The sequence below is a fragment of the Kogia breviceps genome, chromosome 9, assembly GCF_026419965.1.
Source record: "Kogia breviceps isolate mKogBre1 chromosome 9, mKogBre1 haplotype 1, whole genome shotgun sequence".
NCBI lineage: Eukaryota > Metazoa > Chordata > Mammalia > Artiodactyla > Physeteridae > Kogia > Kogia breviceps.
Genome location: NC_081318.1, coordinates 86,982,696 through 87,005,383, shown reverse-complemented (window position 1 = coordinate 87,005,383; position 22,688 = coordinate 86,982,696). Strand labels below are relative to the sequence as shown.

The following is a 22,688-nucleotide window of genomic DNA, read 5'->3' as shown; positions in this document are numbered from 1 at the left end:
TGCTGGCCTCAGGCTGCCCCTGGCCACCAGGCACCTCCGTGAGCTTCGGCTGCACGGCCCGCTGCGGGCTTGCCGAAAGCTCACTCTGCTCCCCGAGGCGCTGCTTCTTCTGGCTGCCGGCTGAAAGCTCCTTTGGTTTCCTAACGTCGTGTTCCCTTTTGATATCCCAAGTTGGGTCTGGGCTTATCTGGTTGTTAGGGTCGGATGGTGGGGCTGGATGTGATGGAGAGAATGGAGAGAGGATGTCCTCGAGGGAGATGCCTACTTCCGGCAGACCTGGGGAGGCAGCAGCGGGAGAACTCCAGGAGCTGGAATCGTCTGTAGGGCAGGAAGCACAGGCGTTAGAGCCGTGCAGCACATGCTTTTCACACTCCCGCAACCTCCCTCCACATTGGGAATGAGAGAAGGCGGCCAAGGGCTACTCCTCTCAAGGTCCCAGGCCACTGCCACCCCCCACCTCACTGCCAGGAGGGCAGCTGACCTTATCCCTGGGGATTTTGTGTTCCCCACCCTCTTTACACCACCCCTTCCCTCTTTGAGTGTTCAGGAAGGTGGTTACAAAGCTCAGGCCTAACCCATCCCTTTGCCTTGGCAGTGTCATCAGGTCTGCCAGCCCTGTGTGGATATCTGACTTGGGAGCACCTGAATCAGTGGTTCTCAAACTCAAGGATACCTGTGAATCACCTGGGCCAGTTTTGAAAAATACAGATTCCTCAGTGGTCCGACCCAGAGATTCCAGTAGGAAAGGGCCAAGGAATTTCTCTGCATTTTTAAATTTTTTTCCCGTTACACGGGCCTCTCACTGTTGTGGCGTCTCCCATTGCGAAGCACAGGCTCAGCGGCCATGGCTCACGGGCCCAGCCGCTCCGCAGCATTTGGGATCTTCCCGGACCGGGGCACGAACACGTGTCCCCTGTATCAGTACGCGGACTCTCAACCACTGCAACACCAGGGAAGCCCTCTCTGCATTTTTAACAGGCACCCAGGTAATTCAGAAAATGGTTGGGGGAGTAACTTTCTCAACCATTAGGTGTCACTCAAGACATAATTCTTAGCTATCACCAGATACAGAATGTGGATAAATTCATCTATAAAAAGGTTCATTATTCCATTGAGGGACAGAGGTGGTTAGCCAGAACAGGCTGGTGTGGAAGGATTGGAACCCTTTTGTGAGGTTTTGCCTGCAGGTGTTAGAAAGTTTTGCAGAAACTTTGACTTCCTGGGTGGACACCTTTTAGGAGCTCTTTCCCGTATATATATATGTATATATATATATCTCCAACTTTCCTTTCAGGTTATATTGTCCAATTTGTGTTCCAAGATTCAAACAGGTAATATAAAGCTGCCTATTAGATGTTCAAACTTTTTGGTTAAAACATAAAGTATTTTATTCTGCAAGAACCTGAGGTTGGTTGGAGACAAGATGGCAGAGTAAAAGGACCTTGAGCTCACCTCCTGTCACAAGCATGCCAAAATCACAACTAACTGCTAAACAACCATTGATTAAAAAAAGACTGGAATCTATCAAAAAAACAATATTCTGCATCCAGAGACGTAAGAAGAAACCAAGAGATGGTAGGAGGGGTGCACTGGTGATATAATCAAATCCCATATGACCCAGGTCACAAACTGGAGAATGATTATATCACAAAAGTTCTCCCACCAGAGAGAGAGAGCTCTGGGCCCCATGCCAGACTCCCTAGCCTAGAGGTCTGGCATGGGGAGGTGGAGCCCCCACAGTATTTGTCTTTGGCCAGCAGGGCTTGAGTGCAGGAGCCCCACAGTCCTGGGGGAAACAGAGACTCCACTCTTGGAGTGCACACACAAGGTCTTGTATGCAGTGGGACCCAGGACAAAAGGAGTAAGTAACTCCATAGGTGCTTGGGCCAGACCTACCTGCTGGTCTTGGAGAGGCTCCTGAAAAGGTGGGGGGCATAAAAGCTGGTGATGGACATAGCAGGGACCTACGGGAACTCTGGCTAGAGGCAGAGATTTTGGGACCTTGGCACCAAGACCTGGTCCCCCAAACAGCCTGTAGGCTCCAGCACTGGGACACCTCAGGCCAAACAACCAACAGGGTGGGAACACAGCCCCACCCAGCAGACAGACAACAGTCACCCAAGTCCAGGAAGCACAGAGAGTCCCATACAGGACTAACCCAAGGAGGAACACATTGAGACACAGAGCAAAGAGAACATATTAAAAGCAACAAGGGAAAAGCAAAAAATTACATACAAGGGAACCCCCATAAGATTATCAGCTGATTCTTCAGCTGAAACTCTGCAGGACAGAAGGGAGTGGCACAATGTATTTAAAATGATGAAAGGAAAAACCTACAACCAAGAATACCCAGCAAGGATCTCATTCAGATTTGATGGAGAAATTAAAAGCTTTATAGACAAGAAGACACTGAAAGAATTCAGCACCACCAAACCAGCTTTACAACAGATGCTAAAGAAACTTCTCTAAGTGGAAAAGACAAGGCCACAACTAGAAACAAAGTATGAAATGGGAAAGCTCACTGATAAAGGCAGGAAATCATCCACACACAAATATGATATCAAAATCAGTAATCGTGAGATGAGAGCACAAATGCAGCATACTTGAAATGCACTTGAAATTAAGAGATCAGCAACTTAAACAATCATGTATACATACAGACTGCTATATCAGAACCTTACAGTAATCACAAACGAAAAGTCTAATGGATATAAACACATACACACAAAAGGAATCCAAAGACAACACTAAAGATAGTCATCAAATCACAAGAGAACAAAAAAGGAAGAAAAAAGACCTACAAAACAAATCCAAACAATTAATAAAATGGCAATTAGAACATACATATTGATAATTACCTTAAATGTGAATGGATTAAATGCTCCAACCAAACGACATAGACTGGCTGAATGGATACAAAAACAAGACATGTATATACACTGTCTACAAGAGACCCACTTCAGACCTAGGGACACATACAGACTGAAAGTGAGGGGATGGAAAAAGGTATTTCATGCAAATGTAAGTCAAAAGAAAGCTGGAGTAGCAATATTCATATCAGACAAACTAGACTTTAAAATAAAGACTGTTACAAGAGACAAGGAAGGACACTACATAGTGACCAAGGGATCAATCCAAGAAGATATAATAATTGTAAATATATATGTGCCCAACAGAGGATCACCTCAATATATACAGCAAATGTTAACAGAAATAGAAGGAGAAATTGACAGCAACACAGTAATAGTGGGGGATTTTAACACCCCACTTAAATCAATAGATCATCCAGACAGAAAACAAGAAAACACAGGCCTTAAATGACACATTAGACCAGATGAACTAAATTGATACTTCAAGAACATTCCATGCTAAAGGAGCAGAACATAACATTCTTCTCAAGTGCACATGCAACATTCTCCAGAGTAGATCACATGCTGGGCCACAAAGGAAGTCTTGATAAGTTTAAGAAAATTGAAATCAAATGAAGCATCTTTTCCAACCACAACACTGTGAGTTTAGAAATTAACTTGAAGAAAAAAAATGCAAAAAACACAAACACATGGAGGATAAACCATCTGCTACTGAATTACCAATGGATCACTGAAGAAATCAGAGGCAATCAAAAAAATACCTAGACAAATGAAAATGATCCAAAACCTATGGGACACAGCAAAAGCAGTTCTAGGAGGGAAGTTTGCAGCAATACAGTCTTACCTCAAGAAACAAGAAAAATCTCAAACAATGTAACCTTACACCTAAAGGAACTAGAGAAAGAAGAACAAACAAAACCCAAAGTTAGTAGAAGGAAAGAAATCATAAAGATCAGATCAGAAAAAAATGAATGAAACAATAGCAAAGATCAGTAAAACTAAAAGCTGGTTCTTTGAGAAGATAAAATTGATAACCTTTAGCCAGACTCATCAAGAAAAAGGATAGGACCCAAATCAATAAAATTAGAAATGAAAATGGAGAAGTTACAACGGACACCACAGAAATACAAAGGCGTCCTAAGAGACTACTACAAGCAACTCTATGCCAATAAAATGGACAACCTGGAAGAAATGGACAAATTCTTAGAAAGGTATAACCTTCCACGACTGAACCAGGAAGAAATAGAAAATATGAACAGACCAATTACAAGTACTGAAATTGAATCTGTGATTAAAGAACTCCCAACAAAGTCCAGGACGAGATGGATAACACAGGCGAATTCTACCAAACATCTGAAGAAGAGGTAACTTAAACCTATCCTTCTGAAACTATTTCAAAGAATTGCAGAGGAAGGAGCACTTCCAAACCCATTCTATGAGGCAACCATCACCCTAATACCCAAATCAGACAGATTCCACAAAAAAAAAAAAAAAAAAAAAAAATCATAGGCCAATATCACTGATGAGCATAGACGTAAAAATCCTCAACAGAATCCACAAACTGAATTCAAAACACATTAAAAGGATCATACACCATGGTCAAGTGGGGTTTATCCCAGGGTTAAATACCCATGAATCAATCAGTGTGATACACCACATTAACAAATTGAAGAAAAAAAAACCAGATGATTATCTCAACAGATGCAGAAAAAGCTTTTGATAAAATTCAACATCCATTTATGATTAAAAAAACTCTCCAGAAACTGGGCATAGAGGGAACCAACCATCAACATAATAAAGGACATTTATGACAGACACACAGCAAACATCATTCTCAATGGTGAAAAACTGAAAGCATTTCCTGTAAGATCAGGAACAAGACAAGGATGTCCACTCTCACCATTTTTATTCAACATAGTTTCACAAGTCCTAGCCCCTGCTATCAGAGAAGAAAAAGAAATAAAGGAGATCCAAATTGGGAAAAAAAGGAGTAAAACTGTCACTGTTTGCAGATGACATGATACTATAATATCTAGAAAATCCTAAAGATGCTACCAGAAAACTACTAGAGCTCATCAATGTATTTGGTAAAGTTGCAAGACACAAAATTAATACACAGAAATCTGTTGCATTTCTATGCATTAGCAATGAAAGATCAGAAAGAGAAACTAAGGAAACACTCCCACTTACCATTTCATCAAGAACAAAATACCTAGGAATAAACCTGCCTAAGGAGGCAAAAGACCTGTACTCTGAAAACTATAAGACACTGATGAAAGAAATTAAAGATGATACTAACAAATGGAAAGATACACCGTGTTCTTGGATTGGAAGAATCAACATTGTCCAAATGACTATACTACCCAAGGCAATCTACAGATTCAGTGAAATCCCTATCAAATTAGCAATGGCATTTTTCACAGAACTAGAACAAAAAATTTTTAAAGTTGTATGGAAACACAAAAGACCCCAAACAGTCAAAGCAATCTTGAGAAAAAATCCAAACCAAGCTGGAGAAATCAGGCTCCCTGATTCAGACTAAACTACAAAGCTACAGTAATCAAAACAGTATGATACTGGCACAAAAACAGACACATAGATCAATGGAACAGGATAGAAAGCCCAGAAATAAACCCATGCACCTATCATCAATCTATGACAAAGGAGGCAAGAATATACAATGGAGAAAAAGACAGTCTCTTCAATAAGTGGTGCTGGGAAAACTGGTCAGCTACATGTATTTGGTTGGCCAAAATGTATGTTCAGGTTCTTCCATAATCTTATGGAATTATTACCTAATTAATTACCTAATTAGTCTTACAGAAAAACCCAAATGAACTTCTTAGCCAACCCAATAAAAGAATGAAATTAGAACATTCTCTAACACCATACACAAAAATAAATTCAAAATGGATTAAAGACCTAAATGTAAGACTGGATACTATAAAACCTCTAGAGGAAAACATAGGCAGGACACTCTTCAATGTAAATCGTGACACTATCTTTTTGGATCTGTCTCTTAGAGTAATGGAAATAAAAGATAAACAAATGGGACCTAATGAAACTTAAAAGCTTTTGCATAGCAAAGGAAACTATAAACAAAACAAAAAGACTACCTATAGAATGGGAGAAAACATCTGAAAATGATGCAACCAACAAGGGATTAATTTCCAAAATATACAAACAGCTCATACAGTTCAATATTAAAAAACCAAACAACCCAATCAAAAAATGGGCAGTATATCTAAATAGACATTTCTCCAAAGAAGACATGCAGATGGCCAATAGGCACATGAAAAGATGCTCAACATTGCTAACTATTAGAGAAATGCAGATCAAAACTACAATGCAGGGCTTCCCTGGTGGCGCAGTGGTTGAGAGTCTGCCTGCCAATGCAGGGGACACGGGTTCGTGCCCTGGTCCGGTCCCACGTGCCGCGGAGCAGCTGGGCCCATGAGCCATGGCCCCTGGGCCTGCGCGTCCAGAGCCTGTGCTCCACAGCAGGAGGGGCCACAACAGTGAGAAACCTGTGTACTGCAAAAAGAAAAAAAAACTACAATGCAGGGATCACCTCACACTGGTCAGAATGGTCATCATCAAAAAGTCTACAAGCAATAAGTGCTGGAGAGGGTGTGGAGAAAAGGGAATCCTCCTACACTGTTGGTGGGAATGTAAATTGGTATACAGCCACTATGGAGAAGAGTATGGAGGTTCCATTGAAAAAAACTAAAAATAGAGTTATATCATCCAGCAATCCCACTCCTAGGCAAATATCCAGAGAAAACCATAATTCCACAAGATACATGCACCCCAATGGTCACTGCAGCACTATTTACAATAGCCAAGGCATGGAAAACAATGTAAGTGTCCATCATCAGATGAAAGGATGAAGAAGATGTGGTGTATATGGAATATTACTTAGCCATTAAACAAAGAAATGTTATCTGCAGCAAATGGATGGACCTGGAGATTATTATACTAAGTGAAGTCAGACAGAAAAAGATAAGTGTCATATAATGTTGATTATATGTGGAATCTAAACAAAACAATAAAAAAAGATACAAATGAGCTCATTTTCTAAACAGAAAGATTCACAGACATAAAAAACAAACTTATGGTTACCAAAGGTAAAAGGGGAGTGAGGGGAAGGATAAATTAGGACGTTGGGATTAATATATACATTCTACTATACATAAAATAAACAACAAGGACCTAACTGTGTAGCGTAGGGAACTGTACTCAATATTTTGTGATGGCCTATGGAGGAAGAGAATCTGAAGTATATATGTATGTAGAACTGAATCACTGTGCTGTATACCTGAAACTAACATGATACTATAAATCAACTATACTTCAATTAAAAAATAAAATGAAAATAAAATACTTCAATGAAAAATACTTTAATAAAAAATTAAATCAGAACATTCATTACTGTCTTGTCTTTTAAGAAATCATTGTTCTTAATTCTCTTTAGTAGTTCTGACATTATAGTAGGCCTGGGACTAAGCTAGATGACTCTTTCTAGTAAGCCTAGTTTCAACATTTATTTGGGATTTAAGATCTCTCTAAGAAAGGATTTGAGACAATTTACAACAAAACACATACAAATTAGAACGATAAAAATGAGAATTTTTTTTTTTTTTTTTTTTTTAAGCAAACACTGGTCAGAAGCCAAGTAGGAGGAGGACAGATATGTTAGGAATCTGAGATGAGTTTAGTTACTATTCTGAGCACTAACATTGCCACTGAGGTTCTGGCCACTAAAGCAAAATTAAAGCAGAGAAATCCAATATAGTGATCCCTTAATATTTATAAGGAATATGTCCCAAGGCCTTTGGAAATCCTCAAACTTTGGAATATTACTCTAGAGCGTAATTGTTTTCCATAGAACTGCTGTATGGCCATGAGTGAGGAACAAAGAAGCCACATTGATATCTGAATGCCACGTGGCAGCGAGGCTCCCTCACTGGCTAAGACATTCAGTCCTACACACCAGCATGTGATTCAAATTCCTGCCCCTATGACATGTGTTAGAAACTCGGTCTATGAATGTTAAGGGTCTACTTTGTTTAAAAGTAAAGGATTCTTATGTTACCCTTGACGCCAATTTATAAAGAGATAAGGAGAGGAAGAGGGCAGATAGTTCCAGTAATTCTGGCCACACATAGAATATCAGATACTAAAAAAAAGTTTCTCCTTTGCTGTGAAATTTGAATGGAGTATTTAGTGCAATGTTCTCTTCCTTCTTTCCATAGACTGATACCCATTATCAAGTTCACTTAGAGAAAAATCCTAGAAAAGCATCAGAAGACCTGGAACTTACTCCTGCCTCTGGCATTTACCACTCGATCTCTCTGAGCCTCAATTTCTCCCTTTATAAGGTAGAGATAGAATGTTTACCCACAGAGGTGAGGCATGCACTTCCAAAGGGAAAAGCACCGTGCAACAGGAGAGTTATGATTTTTCACATATAGTTGAGCCAGATTTTTCTTCTGTGCCTCAGTGACTGTCTACTAATGGTCTGGCCCTATGAACTAGCATACATGCAGGTGAAGTTTTGAATAAGTGCAGTAAATCAGCCATTCCCATATGCTATGATTCCAAGTATGGTTTTGCTCTATCTCAGGTATCCTTGGTTACCTCCAGGAGTATTCTGAAATCTTCAAATGCAAATGTTTTCAATGAAAACTCAAGTATGTTCTGCTTCTGCCTGGGTTAGAGCTTTAAAATGAAATAAATGATAAAAGGTGGCAACTCTACCCCTATAGGAAGATACTGCCTGAAAGGGTTAAAAGAAGTCTTCAAAAGGCCTCTGTAGAGGCCTTTTGCAGTGATAACCTCTGATTTGCACCAGGCTAATAATATTTCACATTTTAAAAGCTCTTTTTCCCCACCATGATGTCACACATGGCAGAGACAAGTAGCTGGCCTCAAGTCACTTCTGAGATATAGGAAGGTTGATATTATTCACACCATTTCCTGAAGGAGGACTCGAAGCAGAGAGAGGTTAAGTAACTTGACCAAGATTACAAAATGGGTCAGCCAGGAGTAAAATGCTGGGTTTCTTAACTCTTTTTATTGAGAAAATTGTCCTAAGATGTCACCTTGCAAATAGGATCTAAGCAGTGAAATGGACATGCTCAGTGGCCACTGAGTAGGCCAACAGGAACTAGATCCCAGCACTGATCAGAGTATTTAGCATTTATTTGTGAATGTCTTACTTATAATGATAAACCAGAAGGTGAAATTATTCAAAATACAAAAGAATCCCTTTTATTATAAACAAATTTTGCAAGCGTTTGTAGATCATTAAATACTTAGTGGGAGAAACTGAAAGTTAAAATGTTTCAAGCCACTACTGATTAAGAATATTAGTCTAAATTTAAATGAACTAGATCCTAAAGGGATCTCAAGATGGACATTTATATATGTGGTTCCACAGTTTTCTGGGCAAGAATTCTCCAGTTCACTATGAGACACATGGTGTCCGCACCAGGCACAAGTCTGCAAAGCTCCATGAAGCACCAAGGGCAGATGGCAGGCAGCCCCTTCCTCACCTTTCACCTGCCTGTCTAGGTGACATGAACTGTCACCTAGACAGTTCATGGGGGAAGCCTTCTGTAATATTTCAAACTAGTTTTCATGGAATTCTGACACACCATAACCAGAAGAATTAACCACGTTCAGTTCTGATTCCTTGAAACCTTATTTTGGCCGTCGCCCATGCCCCCCCCCCCCTTTTTTTTTTCTTGAACCTGGCCTGGCCACATGCGATCATGTTCACTTCAGAGTCCTTGCTTAGGAGGACGAGCTTCACACATCCTTCCTGTTGGAGATGTTCTAACTAGAATTAGAAATAACAGAGACGCATCCTCGAAAGACATAATGGGCCATATGTGCCTGCTGGGATTTCTGGAGCCTCTTTGTCCAAAAAACATCCCCAGGCCCAATGGCTGCAATCAGAAAGGAGAAAGCTTTTTATTCCAAGTCGGCTTCTTCTGCCTGCCCTCTCTCATCCTCACCTGAGTGGAACTGTTCTCTTCAAGGTCACCCATGATCTTTCTGCTGTCAAATCCAGAGGACACCTCGTGGTATCATCTAGATGCTTCATCTCACCACATTTCTCACAGGTGACTGCTCCCAGAAATGAGCTGGACTCCAGACTTCTATAACATGCCTTTCTCCTGCTCTTTTTCCCACCCCCCTGTCTGGTCCTTCTCAGTCTACGTTATAGATTACTCTTCTTTTACCTGGCCTCTAACTGTTGGCATTCTTCACGGTCTCTCCCAAGTGTTCTCATCTACTTATGGTGCTTTTGTACAACAGCTTCTCCCAAATGCTTTTGCTAAGCTCTGTGCTATGGGCTCTGTGCTGATATATCCATCTGCCTACTTGGTATCTCTGCTCAGACCATTCATTGGCATCTTCAATTTAACAAGCCGCCAAAGCAAATCTTGTCTTCCCAAATCCATTCTGCACTCCTTCCTTATTTATCCCATCTTGGTGAATGGTGCAACCATCCCTTGGAGTCATCTGTGATTCCTTTCTCTCTCTCCCCTCACAAATACAAGCCGCCTGCAAGGCTTATTAGTCTCATTTTCAAATACACGTGGACTCTGTCAGCTCAGGTTCCCCTTCACTTTCACCATCCTAGTTTAAGATACAGGACAGTCTTGGAAGAATGCAACCCATGTGGGCCACCTGAGATAATCACACTTAAAAGAAGGCCACAGCGTGGACATATTTTCTAAACTCTTGGGGATACTGGTAAAGAAAGGAAATTCAAATCTGAATTTCTATGTTGTTCAGACAGCAGAAGTTAAGTGCAGTATACTGTAAGCCACATACCCTCCCCTGAGTTCAGAGGCCAGGACAACTAACCTAGTTACAACACCCAAGGGATGGGCCTGCCAAAGTCTTGTTTCTCATGTGGTCTCCCACCATTTAACCCACTCTTCTCTTGGCCACTCTTGCCTGCCTCTGGTGGTTCTCCGTGCAGCATCCACAACAATCTCTTTGAGACATAAATTTGATCATGCCGTTCCTTTGCTTAAAACTTTTGGTGGATTCTCACCGCTCTTACAGTAAAATCCAAAATGACCGACATGACCCACAAAAGCCTGCATTATCTGGCCCCTGCCAGCCTCCCTAGCTTTATGTCCATCTTCTGTTTCCCATCCACACTGGTCTTGGTGCAGTTACTCAAAGGACAAGCTCATTCTCTATTCTGGGACGTACCAGAAGGTTCTCCCCACGGCGGTTCACATGGTGGGTTCTTTTTCATTTTTTAGGACTCTTAAATATCACCCCAGAGAACCCCAACCCACAGTAGACACTCTGCTCTCCTCAACAGCATCTTGTCTTTACTTCCTCATAGTGCTTATAATTTGGAATTACACAGTTGCTTCCTCATTTGATTAACATCAGTCTCAACTAGTAGATTGTAAGTTTCATGAGGGCAGTGACCATACTGGTCTTGTTTATCACAGTGGACTTAATACCTAGCATAGTGGTTGACACAATAATACATGCTCAGTGTATATCTGATGAACAAATAAATCTATTTCGCAAATAGAAATGGAAGATTTGAAACCAAATGCCTTCAGAGGGAGAATGGTGGTGAAATGATCATGCCTACTTGAAGTGGGAGAGGAAAGAAAGATGTCTGGGGGAGGACAGCACAAGGAGGACTCCAGTGACAGGACGTACATTGGGAAGAGTTTTCAGCTTTCACTGGTGGCTCCTGGGATGCAGTAAGGTGAAGTTCCAGATCCAAGTCCATCTGACTTAACAGATGTTCTTTCCCTTTGTAATCTTATCAGCCATAATGACATAATGACTTTGCTTAAAGGAGCTTCATCCCACGGGAATCATGAATCAACATGCCAGTGAATGTTCAGATAAGATATATAGATATAGAACTTATATATCTTATGTGCCATTGGGGGAGAGGCAAATCCCTTTCCCAAGTTAGGATCAAGTTTATTCCCCTTGCCATTATCGGCACTAGGCAGTTTGGATCTCTCCTAGAAAACAGACCAATTAACACATAATTACAAAGTACATGTCATTAGTATATATGCACACACATTACATACAAACACACACACCATTATCTCTGAGTTAAAAGATATATGACCTCTTAAATTATCTCACAGGAACTTGGCAATACTGAAAAATAAAAATGCTCTCTTTCACTTCATATGCCCGAGATTAAAAAAAAAACCTTACCTACTGTGCTTCAACAGCTTGTTTATTTTATGGAATATAACCCGAGTGACAATACCAGAGAGGTGACCCACTAGGAATAAACTACTTACTGTGGTAAATAAGTATCTGCATTATTGGTTTTCCCATCTGGCTCTCATCAGCAGCAAAAATTTGTACAGAAGGGGAAAATGTAACTCAAATCAGGGAAGAGTTCACTTTATCCTATGCTGAAGAGTAAGGGAGACCCCTTGGAAGGAAGCCAGGGATTGTTGCAGGGAAAGAGGGCCTGTCTCCTGCCCCACACCTCACCTGAGAGGCTTAGGGCTTCCAGTTTCTGCTGATTGGTCCCCCAAACCCTGGAAAAGAGTTCCTGCACTTCTCTCCTCCTCTCAATTAGGGCTGGGGCCTGCAGTCTAGTGGTTGCCTTTTGGATTAGTGTGTTCAGAAAAGTAATAATACTGTTACCACCCCTGGAATGACCAATATTGACAACACTTAACATGGACTGAGGTGTTTCCTAGGTACCAGGCACTCTTCTAAACCCTTGAAATGTATTTACTCACCTGTAAACTTGCACATTTTACAGATGGGGAAACTGAGGCACAAAGAGTTTAAGTCCCTTGTTCAAGGCTACATAGCTGGGAGGTAATGGAGCAGGGCTGCTGAATGATTTTCTGAATTGGGTGAGGTTCTACAAGCTCAGCTGAAGCACTGTCAGTAGACTCCTTTGCTATCGACTATTTTGATTGAGAAATGGGGCTCATCTCTTCTAGGGCAGTATGACAGAAACTCCCATCAAAGGCACTGTCAGAGGGAGAGCCATCATTATTCCAAATGGAGACTCTGAAATGCTATTTGTGTTGGAACCTTGGACATAGAAGGACAGTCACCATAGTTAGGGTGTTGATTTGTGGAAATGCTGGGCATATAGGCTGGAATCAGAATGATGAAATTAGGTTTCTTAAGGGTGGGGATAATACTATGTACTTTACAAATATCCCTCACACTGTCACACCTTGAAGCTGAACTGAATTGAAAATACTCATACTACAATGGGAAAAAGTCTCTTCTCAAGTGGTGTTGGAAAAGTTGGACGGCCACATGTAAATTGATGAAGTTAGAACGCACCCTCACATCATACACAAAAATAAACTCAAAATGGCTTAAAGACTTAAATATAAGACATGACATCATAAAACTCCTAGAAGAGAACATAGGCAAAACATTCTCTGGCATAAATGGTACCAATGTTTTCTTAGGTTAGTCTCCCAAGGCAATAGAAATAAAAGCAAAAATAAACAAATGGGACCTAATCAAACTGATAAGCTTTTGTACAGCAAAGGAAAAACCGTAAACAAAACGAAAAGACAACCCATGGAATGGGAGAAAATATTTGCAAATGATGTGACTGACAAGGGCTTAATTTCCAAAATATACAAACAGCTCATACAACTCAATAACAAAACAACAACCCGATTGAAAAATGGGCAGAAGACCTAAACAGACATTTTTCCAAAGAAGAAATACAGATGGCCAACAGGCACACAGAAAGATGCTCATCATCACTAATTATTACAGAAATGCAAATCAAAACTACAATGAGGTACCACCTCATACCGGTCAGAATGGCCATCATTAAAAACTTTACAAATAACAAATGTTGGAGAGGATGTGGAGAAAAGGGAACCCTCCTACACTGTTGGTGGGAATTTAAGTGGGTGTAGCTGCTATAGAAAACTAAAAATATAATTAACACATGATCTTGCAATCCCACTCATGGGTATATATCTAGACAAAACTCTAATTCAAAAAGACACAGGCACCCCTATGTTCATAGCAGCACTATTCACAATAGCCAAGATATGGAAAAATGTCCATTTACAGATGAATGGATAAAGAAGATGTGGTACATATATACAATGGAGTTCTACGCAGCCATAAACAAGAAGGAAATAATGCCATTTCCAGCAACATGGATGCAACTTGAGATTACCATACTAAGTGAAATAAGTCAGAAAGAGAAAGACAGGGACTTCCCTAGTGGTCCAGTGGTTAAGAATCCGCCTTCCAATGCAGGGGATGCGGATTTGATCCTTGGTTGGGGAACTAAGATCCCACATACCGCAGGGTAACTAAGTCTGCGTGCCACAAACTACAGCACCCACGTGCTCTGGAACCCGTGTGTCACAACTACAGAGAAGCCTCTGCATCACAACTAGAGAAGCCCGTGTGCCACAACAAAGATCCCGCATGCTGCAACTAAGACCCAATGCAGCCAAAAATAAATAAAATAAATAATAAGTAAATCTTTAAAAAAAACCCACGTGCCACAACTACTGAGCCCGCTCGCTTTAGAGCCCGCGTGCCACAACTAGAGAGCTTGCATGCTGCAACTAGAGAGCCCGAGTGGCACAACTACTGAGCCTATGTGCTCTGGAGCCCACGAACCACAACTAGAGAGAAGCCCACACTCCGCAATGAAGATCCCACATGCCACAACTACTGAGCCTGTGCACTCTGGAGCCCATGTGCCACAACTACAGAGAAGCCTGCGCTCTGCAATGAAAGATCCCGCATACCTCAACAAAGATCCTGCATGCCACAACTAAGACCCGATGCAGGCAAATAAATAAAAATAAATATTTTTTTTTAAAAAAAGAAAGACAAATACCATATGATATCACTTATATGTGGAATCTAAAATATGACACAAACAAACCTATCTATGAAACAAACAGAATCACAGACATAGAGAACAGACTGGTGGTTGCCAAGGGGGAGGGCATTGGGAGAGAGATGGAGTGGGAGGTTGGGGTGAGCAGATGTAAGCTTTTATATATACAGAATGGAAAAGCAGCAAGGTCCTACTGTAGAGCACAGAGAACTATATTCAATATCCTATAATAAACCATAACAGAAAAGAGTGTTAAAAAAAAGAATGTCTGATACACTTTGCTATACAGCAGAAAGTAACATAACATTGTAAATCAACTATACTTCAATAAAATAGCTAAAAGAAATATACGGTAATATAGAAAAATTCATGCTAGATATTAGAAATACATTTTACATAAATTCCTTTTCTGCTCAAATGAATAAAATTTCTGCAAAGAGATCTATGGATTTGGTAAGTGATATTTCTTATAAAAACCATTCCTTTTGCAACCCACAGTTGACTGGGTTAGAGAATACTGAAATGGTTGTATTGAAATATATTTTCTTCTAATTTAGAATATTATAGGAAAATATAAAAATTATTAGAGTAGATCAAAGGACAGTAACGTGAAGTCATTTGGTATTCTAAAGAAAAATCTTGTTAAGATGTGTTCAAACCATAATGGCTCATTTGGATTTGTTCAGCTATCAATAAGGTGATTGCTTTTTGTAACAAAATACAAATAAGAAAAATGTACATTTAAAAAAATTCAGAACAAAGTAATTCTTTTACTTTGCTGCTGCTCTTTTTGAAGCATTGTTTCCAATCTGGAGGCATTCTTAATGGCTTTCAAACATATATTTGTTCCACCTTTATTACCAGAGAGATGTAAACCAGGTGTTATTCATATCAATAACTTTAAAAATTGTGACCATATTTGTTTATTGATGCTTCACATTTATACTCTTTTGAAAGCATAATCAAAGGTGCTGCAGTAGTAAAGCTGTGGCAAACTTTACCTCCATGGCTGAGAGGGCAAATCTCAGCACTAGGTGGGGCTATTAATAGTGGAGCTATTAACAGTGGAGCTACCATTTACTGAGTGTGTCCTAAGTACCAAGAACTGTGCCATATGCCATATCATATATATTCTCTTTTAATCCTCACACAGTTCTAAGAAATATGGTGCCCTTATATTGAAATACCCACATTTCACAGATGAGGAAGCTGAGGCTTAGATAAATTAAGAAATATTCCAGGGCTTCCCTGGTGGCGCAGTGGTTGAGAGTCCGCCTGCCGATTCAGGGGACGCGGGTTCGTGCCCCGGTCTGGGAGGATCCCACATGCCACGGAGCGTCTGGGCCCGTGAGCCACGGCCGCTGCGCCTGCGCGTCCGGAGCCTGTGCTCCGCAATGGGAGAGGCCACAACAGTGAGAGGCCCGCGTACCACAAAAAAAAAAAAAAAAGAAAAGAAATATGCCAGGACCACTCAGCTAGTAAGTGAGATCAAGATGACTGACTACATAATTCCAGAGCCCAAGCCCAAACTGTTACTCTATTCTAGTGCTTCCTAACCTTTTCCATATCAGGCCATACATAGAAAAAGAGCTTATTTAGACAGTGCACTACAGTATACAAAGACAGTCAACGTCTACAGATAACAGCCAAGTTCCTTCCTGTGTGCCCTGAGGGCTAAAGGGAGTCAGTAGCTTGGTATAACCCATCAGGGGGCTGTCATGGAGAACAGATTGGGAAACTCATTTTAAAAAAAAAAAAAACCGAGGTAAGATCTTGATAATCCAGATTGATCTGGGGATGTGGGGATGCCCGGGGATCAGTCTTGATTAGCAAAGTATCTGCATTACAGGATACATGAGAAATATGTCGGTTCATTTATTTAAAGCATGTTTTAGAAAGCAACACATTCTTCTTTTCAAATAAAATCTTAAATGAAAGCCCAGTGTGTAAAGCAGATACAAATGGAACGGCTTTGGTTGGCTGGGTGGGTCCAAAGTCTCTCACATTCACCCCCAGGCCCACCTTCTGGCTCTTCTGACCATTTCTCAGGAACCTGGAAGCTCTAACAGAACAGTTTGAAAACCACTGCACAAGAAATGATATCTCAAAAAGCCTCCATTAAAATGCGAAACTCCCCATTTGGGGTGGGAAGAGGAGAAAGTCAGGGAAGATTTGTTTAATAAATTTTTTCTAAGTATTAGTAGCTGGGAGTTGGGCTTCAGAGAAGGGAGATAAAGCACGGGGAAGAGTAAGGGGGTGGAAATGTCTGTAACACGGCTGTGAAGGACAGACTTCACCCTTCCAGAATTTTGCCTGAGCTGGCTGGTCACCTGGACCCTCACAGTCGTGCTGAGGAGGAAGTGACCCCACTTGTCTTCAGGAAAGTAAGTCAGCAACGTGCGGAGAGAAGAGTGACCAGGGCAGGTCTGGCTTCGAGCCCTAGTACTGCCACTTGGTGTGAACTTAACCATTTCCAGCCTCAATTTCCCAAGGGAAATATCTACTCTGCTTCCCTCCCACAAGTGTGATGATCAAATGAAATAATAAATGACATGTATATAAATATTTATATACATGTCATCCATTAAATTTATAGTTTGAACCCAATTAAACAGCTCATGCTGCTGTCAGAAAACAACCCAATCAAAAAAACGGGTAGGGCTTCCCTGGTGGCGCAGTGGTTGAGAATCCACCTGCCGATGCAGGAGACACGGGTTCGTGCCCCGGTCCGGGAAGATCCCACATGCCGCGGAGCAACTAAGCCCGTGAGCCATGGCTGCTAGGCCTGCACGTCCGGAGCCTGTGCTCTGCAACGGGAGAGGCCGCAACAGTGAGAGGCCCGCATACTGCAAAAAAAAAAAAAAAAAAAAAAAAACCACACACACAAAAACAGGTAGAAGATCTAAATAGACATTACTCCAAAGAAGACATACAGATGGCCAAAAAGCACATGAAAAGATGCTCAGCATCACTCATTATTAGAGAAATGCAAATCAAAACTACAATGAGGTATTGCCTCAAACCGGTCAGAATGGCCATCCTCAAAAAGTCTACAAACAATAAATGCTGGAAAGGGTGTGGAAAATTTACACTCCCACTCTTGGTGGGAGTGTAAATTGGTGCAGCCACTATGGAGAACAGTATGGTGATTCCTTAAAAAACTGAAAATAGAACTACCATGTGATCTGGCAATCCCACTCCTGGGTGTATAGCCCGAGAAAACTATAAATCAAAAAGACACATGCACCCTTGTGTTCGCTGCAGCACTATTTACAAAAGCCAAGACGTGGAAGCAACCGAAATGTCCATTCACAGATGGATGGATAAAGAAGATGTGGTATATATATACGAGGGACTACTACTCAGCCATAAGAAAGAATGAAATAATACCATTCGCAGCTGCATGGACGGACCTGGAGACGATCATACTCAGTGAAGTACGTCAGAGAAAGACCTATGATATCAATTATAGGTGGAATCTAAAAACTGATACCACTGAACTAATTTACAAAACAGAAACAGATTTACAGACTTAGGAAACAAAAAGAATTTATGGTGACCAAAGGGGAAAAGGGTGGGGGAGGGATAAATTAGGAGGTTGGGATTAACATATACAAACTAAAACATATGAAATAGATCATCAACAATGACCTACTGTATACTACAGGGCATTCCACTAAACACTCTGTAATAACCTATATAAGAAAAGAACACAAAAAAGAGTAGATAAACATCTATGTATAACTGAATCAAGCTGCTGTATACCTAAAACAAACATAACATTGTAAATCAGCTATACGCCAATATAAACTAAAAGTTAAATTACAAAAAGAAATGCCTACTATATTCCTCTCAGGCCTCGGGGACCCTGGCTGGTGTCAGTCACATCCCTGGAGCCTGAGATGGCTTGGGTTCCAAGGCTGGACTGGCATGGGGGTTAGGGAGCTGGGAAGCATGTGCCAGCAAATGAGTCCCCCCATGGACCTGTAGTGCCGGGTGCCCTCTGGATGGGGCCACAAACTCCAGATCCAGGCAGCCCCTCCAAAAGCGAAAACCAAGCCTACTGCACCCAAAGGATGGTGGAGCCTCTGGGCTGGAAGAGCTCTGAAAAGTCAGCTGGTCTCCACGTCTCCTGGTGCTGGGCTTTCCACCTCCAGCCTCCATCCTTAGAGTCGCCCCACCTACGGATGACAGCACCCTCAGCAGAGTGCTTTTGCAGGGGTTGGGTTTTGTCCGGGGTGCTGATGGGTAAGCGGGAAGAAGTGATGAGACACAAGCCCTTGGGTGTCTGTTCTACCACACGCCACTCTCACTTACAAGCCAGGAACAGGACTTTCACCAAGCCTCTGGTTACCCCAGTAACCTGAGGTGGGCATGAGGAAATGCTGCCGCCTTGTGGCCGTCTCCCATAACAACTTTAAAACTGGCGCTTATGGGCACTTCATATTCACAAGGCCTGTGGGGTTGTAAATGACACTGGCCCTCAACAAATGTCCTGGGGTAGGTAATCGAAAGAGAATTCAAAACAGGGCAGACTTTCAAGAAGCCAATTTCAAGACATAAAGTTTACTCACAGTTTTTTTTTTTAAATGCACATGCTCAACATCACTCATTATTAGAGAAATGCACGTCAAAACTACAATGAGGTATCACCTTGTACCAGTCAGAATGGCCATCATCAAAAAGTCTACAAACAATAAATGCTGGAGAGGGTGTGGAGAAAAAAGGGAACCCTCTTGCACTGTTGGTGGGAATGTAAACTGGTACAGTCACTATGAAGAACAGTATGGAGGTTCCTTAAAAAACTGAAAATAGACCTACCATATGATCCAGCAATCCTACTCCTGGGTGTATAGCCCGAGAAAACTATAATTCCAAAAGACACATGCACCCCAGCATTCATTGCTGCACTATTTACAATAGCCAAGACATGGAAGCAACCAAAATGTCCATTCACAGATGGATGGATAAAGAAGATGTGGTATATATATATATGAGGGAATATTACTCAGCCATAAGAAAGAATGAAATAATACTATTTGCAGCTACATGGATGGACCTGGAGATGATCATACTCAGTGAAGTCAGACACAGAAAGACAAATATATGATATCAATTATAGGTGGCATCTAAAAATTGATACCACTGAACTAATTTACAAAACAGAAACAGATTCACAGACTTAGAAAACAAATTTATGGTGACCAAAGGGGTGGGGGAGGGATAAATTAGGAGGTTGGGATTAACATATACACACTAACATATATGAAATAGATCATAAACAGTGACCTACTGTATAGTACAGGGGACTCTATTCAATATTCTGTAATAATCTATATGGGAAAAGATTGTGAAAAAGCATGGATATATGTATATAAGAATCACTGTGCTGTACAAGTAACAACATTGTAAATCAAGTATACTCCAATGTAAAATAAATTAAAAAATAAAATGGACAAAAGATTTGCATTGTCACTTCATCTAAGATGGCAAATAAGCACATCAAAAGATGCTCAACTTCATTAATGGCAAAATGCAAATTAAAACTACAATGAGATACCACTACACATCTAACTAATATGGCTAAAATGTAAAAACAAAAACAAAAACAAAATAACTGGCAAGGACATGGAGCAACTGGAACTCTCACATATTTTTGTTGGAAATGTAAAGAGGAACAGCCACTTTAGAAAACAGTTTGGTGGTTTCTCAAAAAGTTAAACATTTAGTTACCATATAACTCAGCATTCCCACTCTGAGTTATCTACACAAGTGAAATAAAAACTTATGTTTACAAAAACCTGAGTGTGAATTTTTTTTTTTTTTTTTTTGCGGTACACGGGCCTCTCACTGCTGTGGCCCCTCCCGTTGCGGAGCACAGGCTCCGGACGTGCAGGCTCAGCGGCCATGGCCCACGGGCCCAGTTGCTCCGCGGCATGTGGGATCTTCCCGGACCAGGGCACGAACCCGTGTCCCCTGCATCGGCAGGCGGACTCTCAACCACTGCACCACCAGAGAAGCCCATGAATTTTTTTAAAAATTTAAGTATAGTTGACTTAGAATGTTACATTAGTTTCAAGTGTACAACACAGTGATTCTATATTTTTATAGATTGCAAACCATACAAAGTTATTATAATATTATTGACTATATTCCCTGTTGACTGTAACTTTTTATTGTAGCTTTATTTTTATTCACCAAAAACTGGAAACAATCCAAATGTCCATCGACTAGTGACTAGGTAAACACACTGTGCTGCAGTGGAATAGTACTCAGCTATGAAGTGGAAAAAAACTACTTATACACTCAACAACACGAATGAATCTCAGATGCTAAGTGAAATAAGTCAGCTTCAACAAGTCACATACAGTATGATTCCTTTTATTTATCATTCTCCAAGTGACAAAACTAAAGGGACGGAAAACTGATAAGTGGTTTCCAGGGGTTGGGGGTTTAAAGAGGCTTGACCCCAGTGGAGAATGAGAGAATTAGGGGAGCTTATAGAAGTGTTCTGTATCTTGATTATGATAGTGATTATATAATTGTATAGGTTTTTAAAAACTGGTAAAATTGTACACTAAACTAGTGAATTTTACTATATGTAAATTATACCTCAATTTAAAAATGTGAAAAATTAGGGCTTCCCTGGTGGCGCAGTGGTTGAGAGTCCGCCTGCCGATGCAGAGGACACGGGTTTGTGTCCCGGCCTGGGAGGATCCCACATGCCGCAGAGCGGCTGGGCCCGTGAGCCATGGCAGCTGAGCCTGCGCGTCCGGAGCCTGTGCTCCGCAACGGGAGGGGCCCCAACAGTGAGAGGCCCGGCGTACCACACACACACACAAAAACAACAAAAAAAAGTGAAAAATTAATAGTGCTGATAAACTGTGTTTACAGCTGGTGTGAAGAAGTTTTTTAAACTGGTTACACCTTTTGCAAATAATGTTTCCACCACTAATTTGCTTAGTAACTTCCCTCCCTCCCTTCCTCCCTCCCTCACCATTTGATGAAGATAAATCTCAGCCCAATGAAACTGATAATGAATTCTGAATTCCCAGAGTCAGCTGAATGTCAATTAAAGAGGTTTTCCTTTTAATCTTTAGAAGGCATCTTTAATCTCTAAGCTTTTCTGGAATCGTGTTCTTCATCGCAGAAATACAGCCCTGTCTGAAGTGGCAAAGAGCGGAAATAAGGAAGGAGAATAATCAATCATCACACGCCTATTTCACGGGAGAAATGATGGAAACGGATAATAGTCGCCTCTCGCCAAAGGTGGAAAAAGTGGAAATGAGCTACTCAAAGGATGCTCTTGCACTCCAGCTAAATTCACATCTCTGTGGTACGCAAACAAGCTCTTCTCTGTTATCCCTTCTGTCTAAGCTGTCCATGGGCAAGACTCAGGCATCAGATTAATCCACTTCTAGACTGGGAGGCCCCACAACTGATGTGCAACTGTATCCCCATCGATATGTCCCCAGGGAGCAAAGTCCCTTTTTAACAATTCTGGCTGTTTACAAAGAAAATTAATTTGTGGAAGCAGAGCTCTTGTGTCTAGAGTCATCCAATTTTGCTGTTACTGCATCTCATCAAGGCTATCCAGAGACAAAACGCTGTCCTCTCATATCTCTGTCTCCATTGAGGACCCATTAGCCAGCTGCTCTATCCATCCTTTTTTCTCCCCTTTAAAAATAAGTTATTCACTTCTGAACACAAATACAGAGAAGCAGCAAAAGCTATGCCTGTAACCCCTTGGCTACATGTATTCCCAGCCTGGCACTTCTATAAAGACCTTGGTACCACACCAGCCTCTGTCCCTGCAAGAATTTCCCTACATTCTAAAAGCTGCCAAGGATAGTATATGACCACGTGGGAAGTTTCAAACAGATGTCCCATTCACAATGCAGGGTTCCCCTCCAACGATGGTTTTCCAGCTCACT

At 41.2% G+C, this 22,688-nt stretch overlaps 1 protein-coding gene across 11 annotated transcripts in view; it reads right to left on the bottom strand.

Annotated features, from left to right (window-relative positions):
• Nucleotides 1-22,688, bottom strand: part of MAGI2 (membrane associated guanylate kinase, WW and PDZ domain containing 2) — a 1,353,221-nt gene that overhangs the window by 2,530 nt on the left and 1,328,003 nt on the right. For 10 of the 11 annotated variants that reach the window (XM_067042757.1, XM_067042759.1, XM_067042752.1 and 7 more), the window contains one exon: nucleotides 1-318. This exon is cut by the window's left edge. In XM_067042757.1, the coding sequence (XP_066898858.1) occupies nucleotides 262-318 (57 nt within the window). In that variant the 3' untranslated portion in view covers nucleotides 1-261. The remainder of the gene's footprint in view (nucleotides 319-22,688) is intronic. The other variant, XM_067042760.1, reaches the window with a different exon arrangement.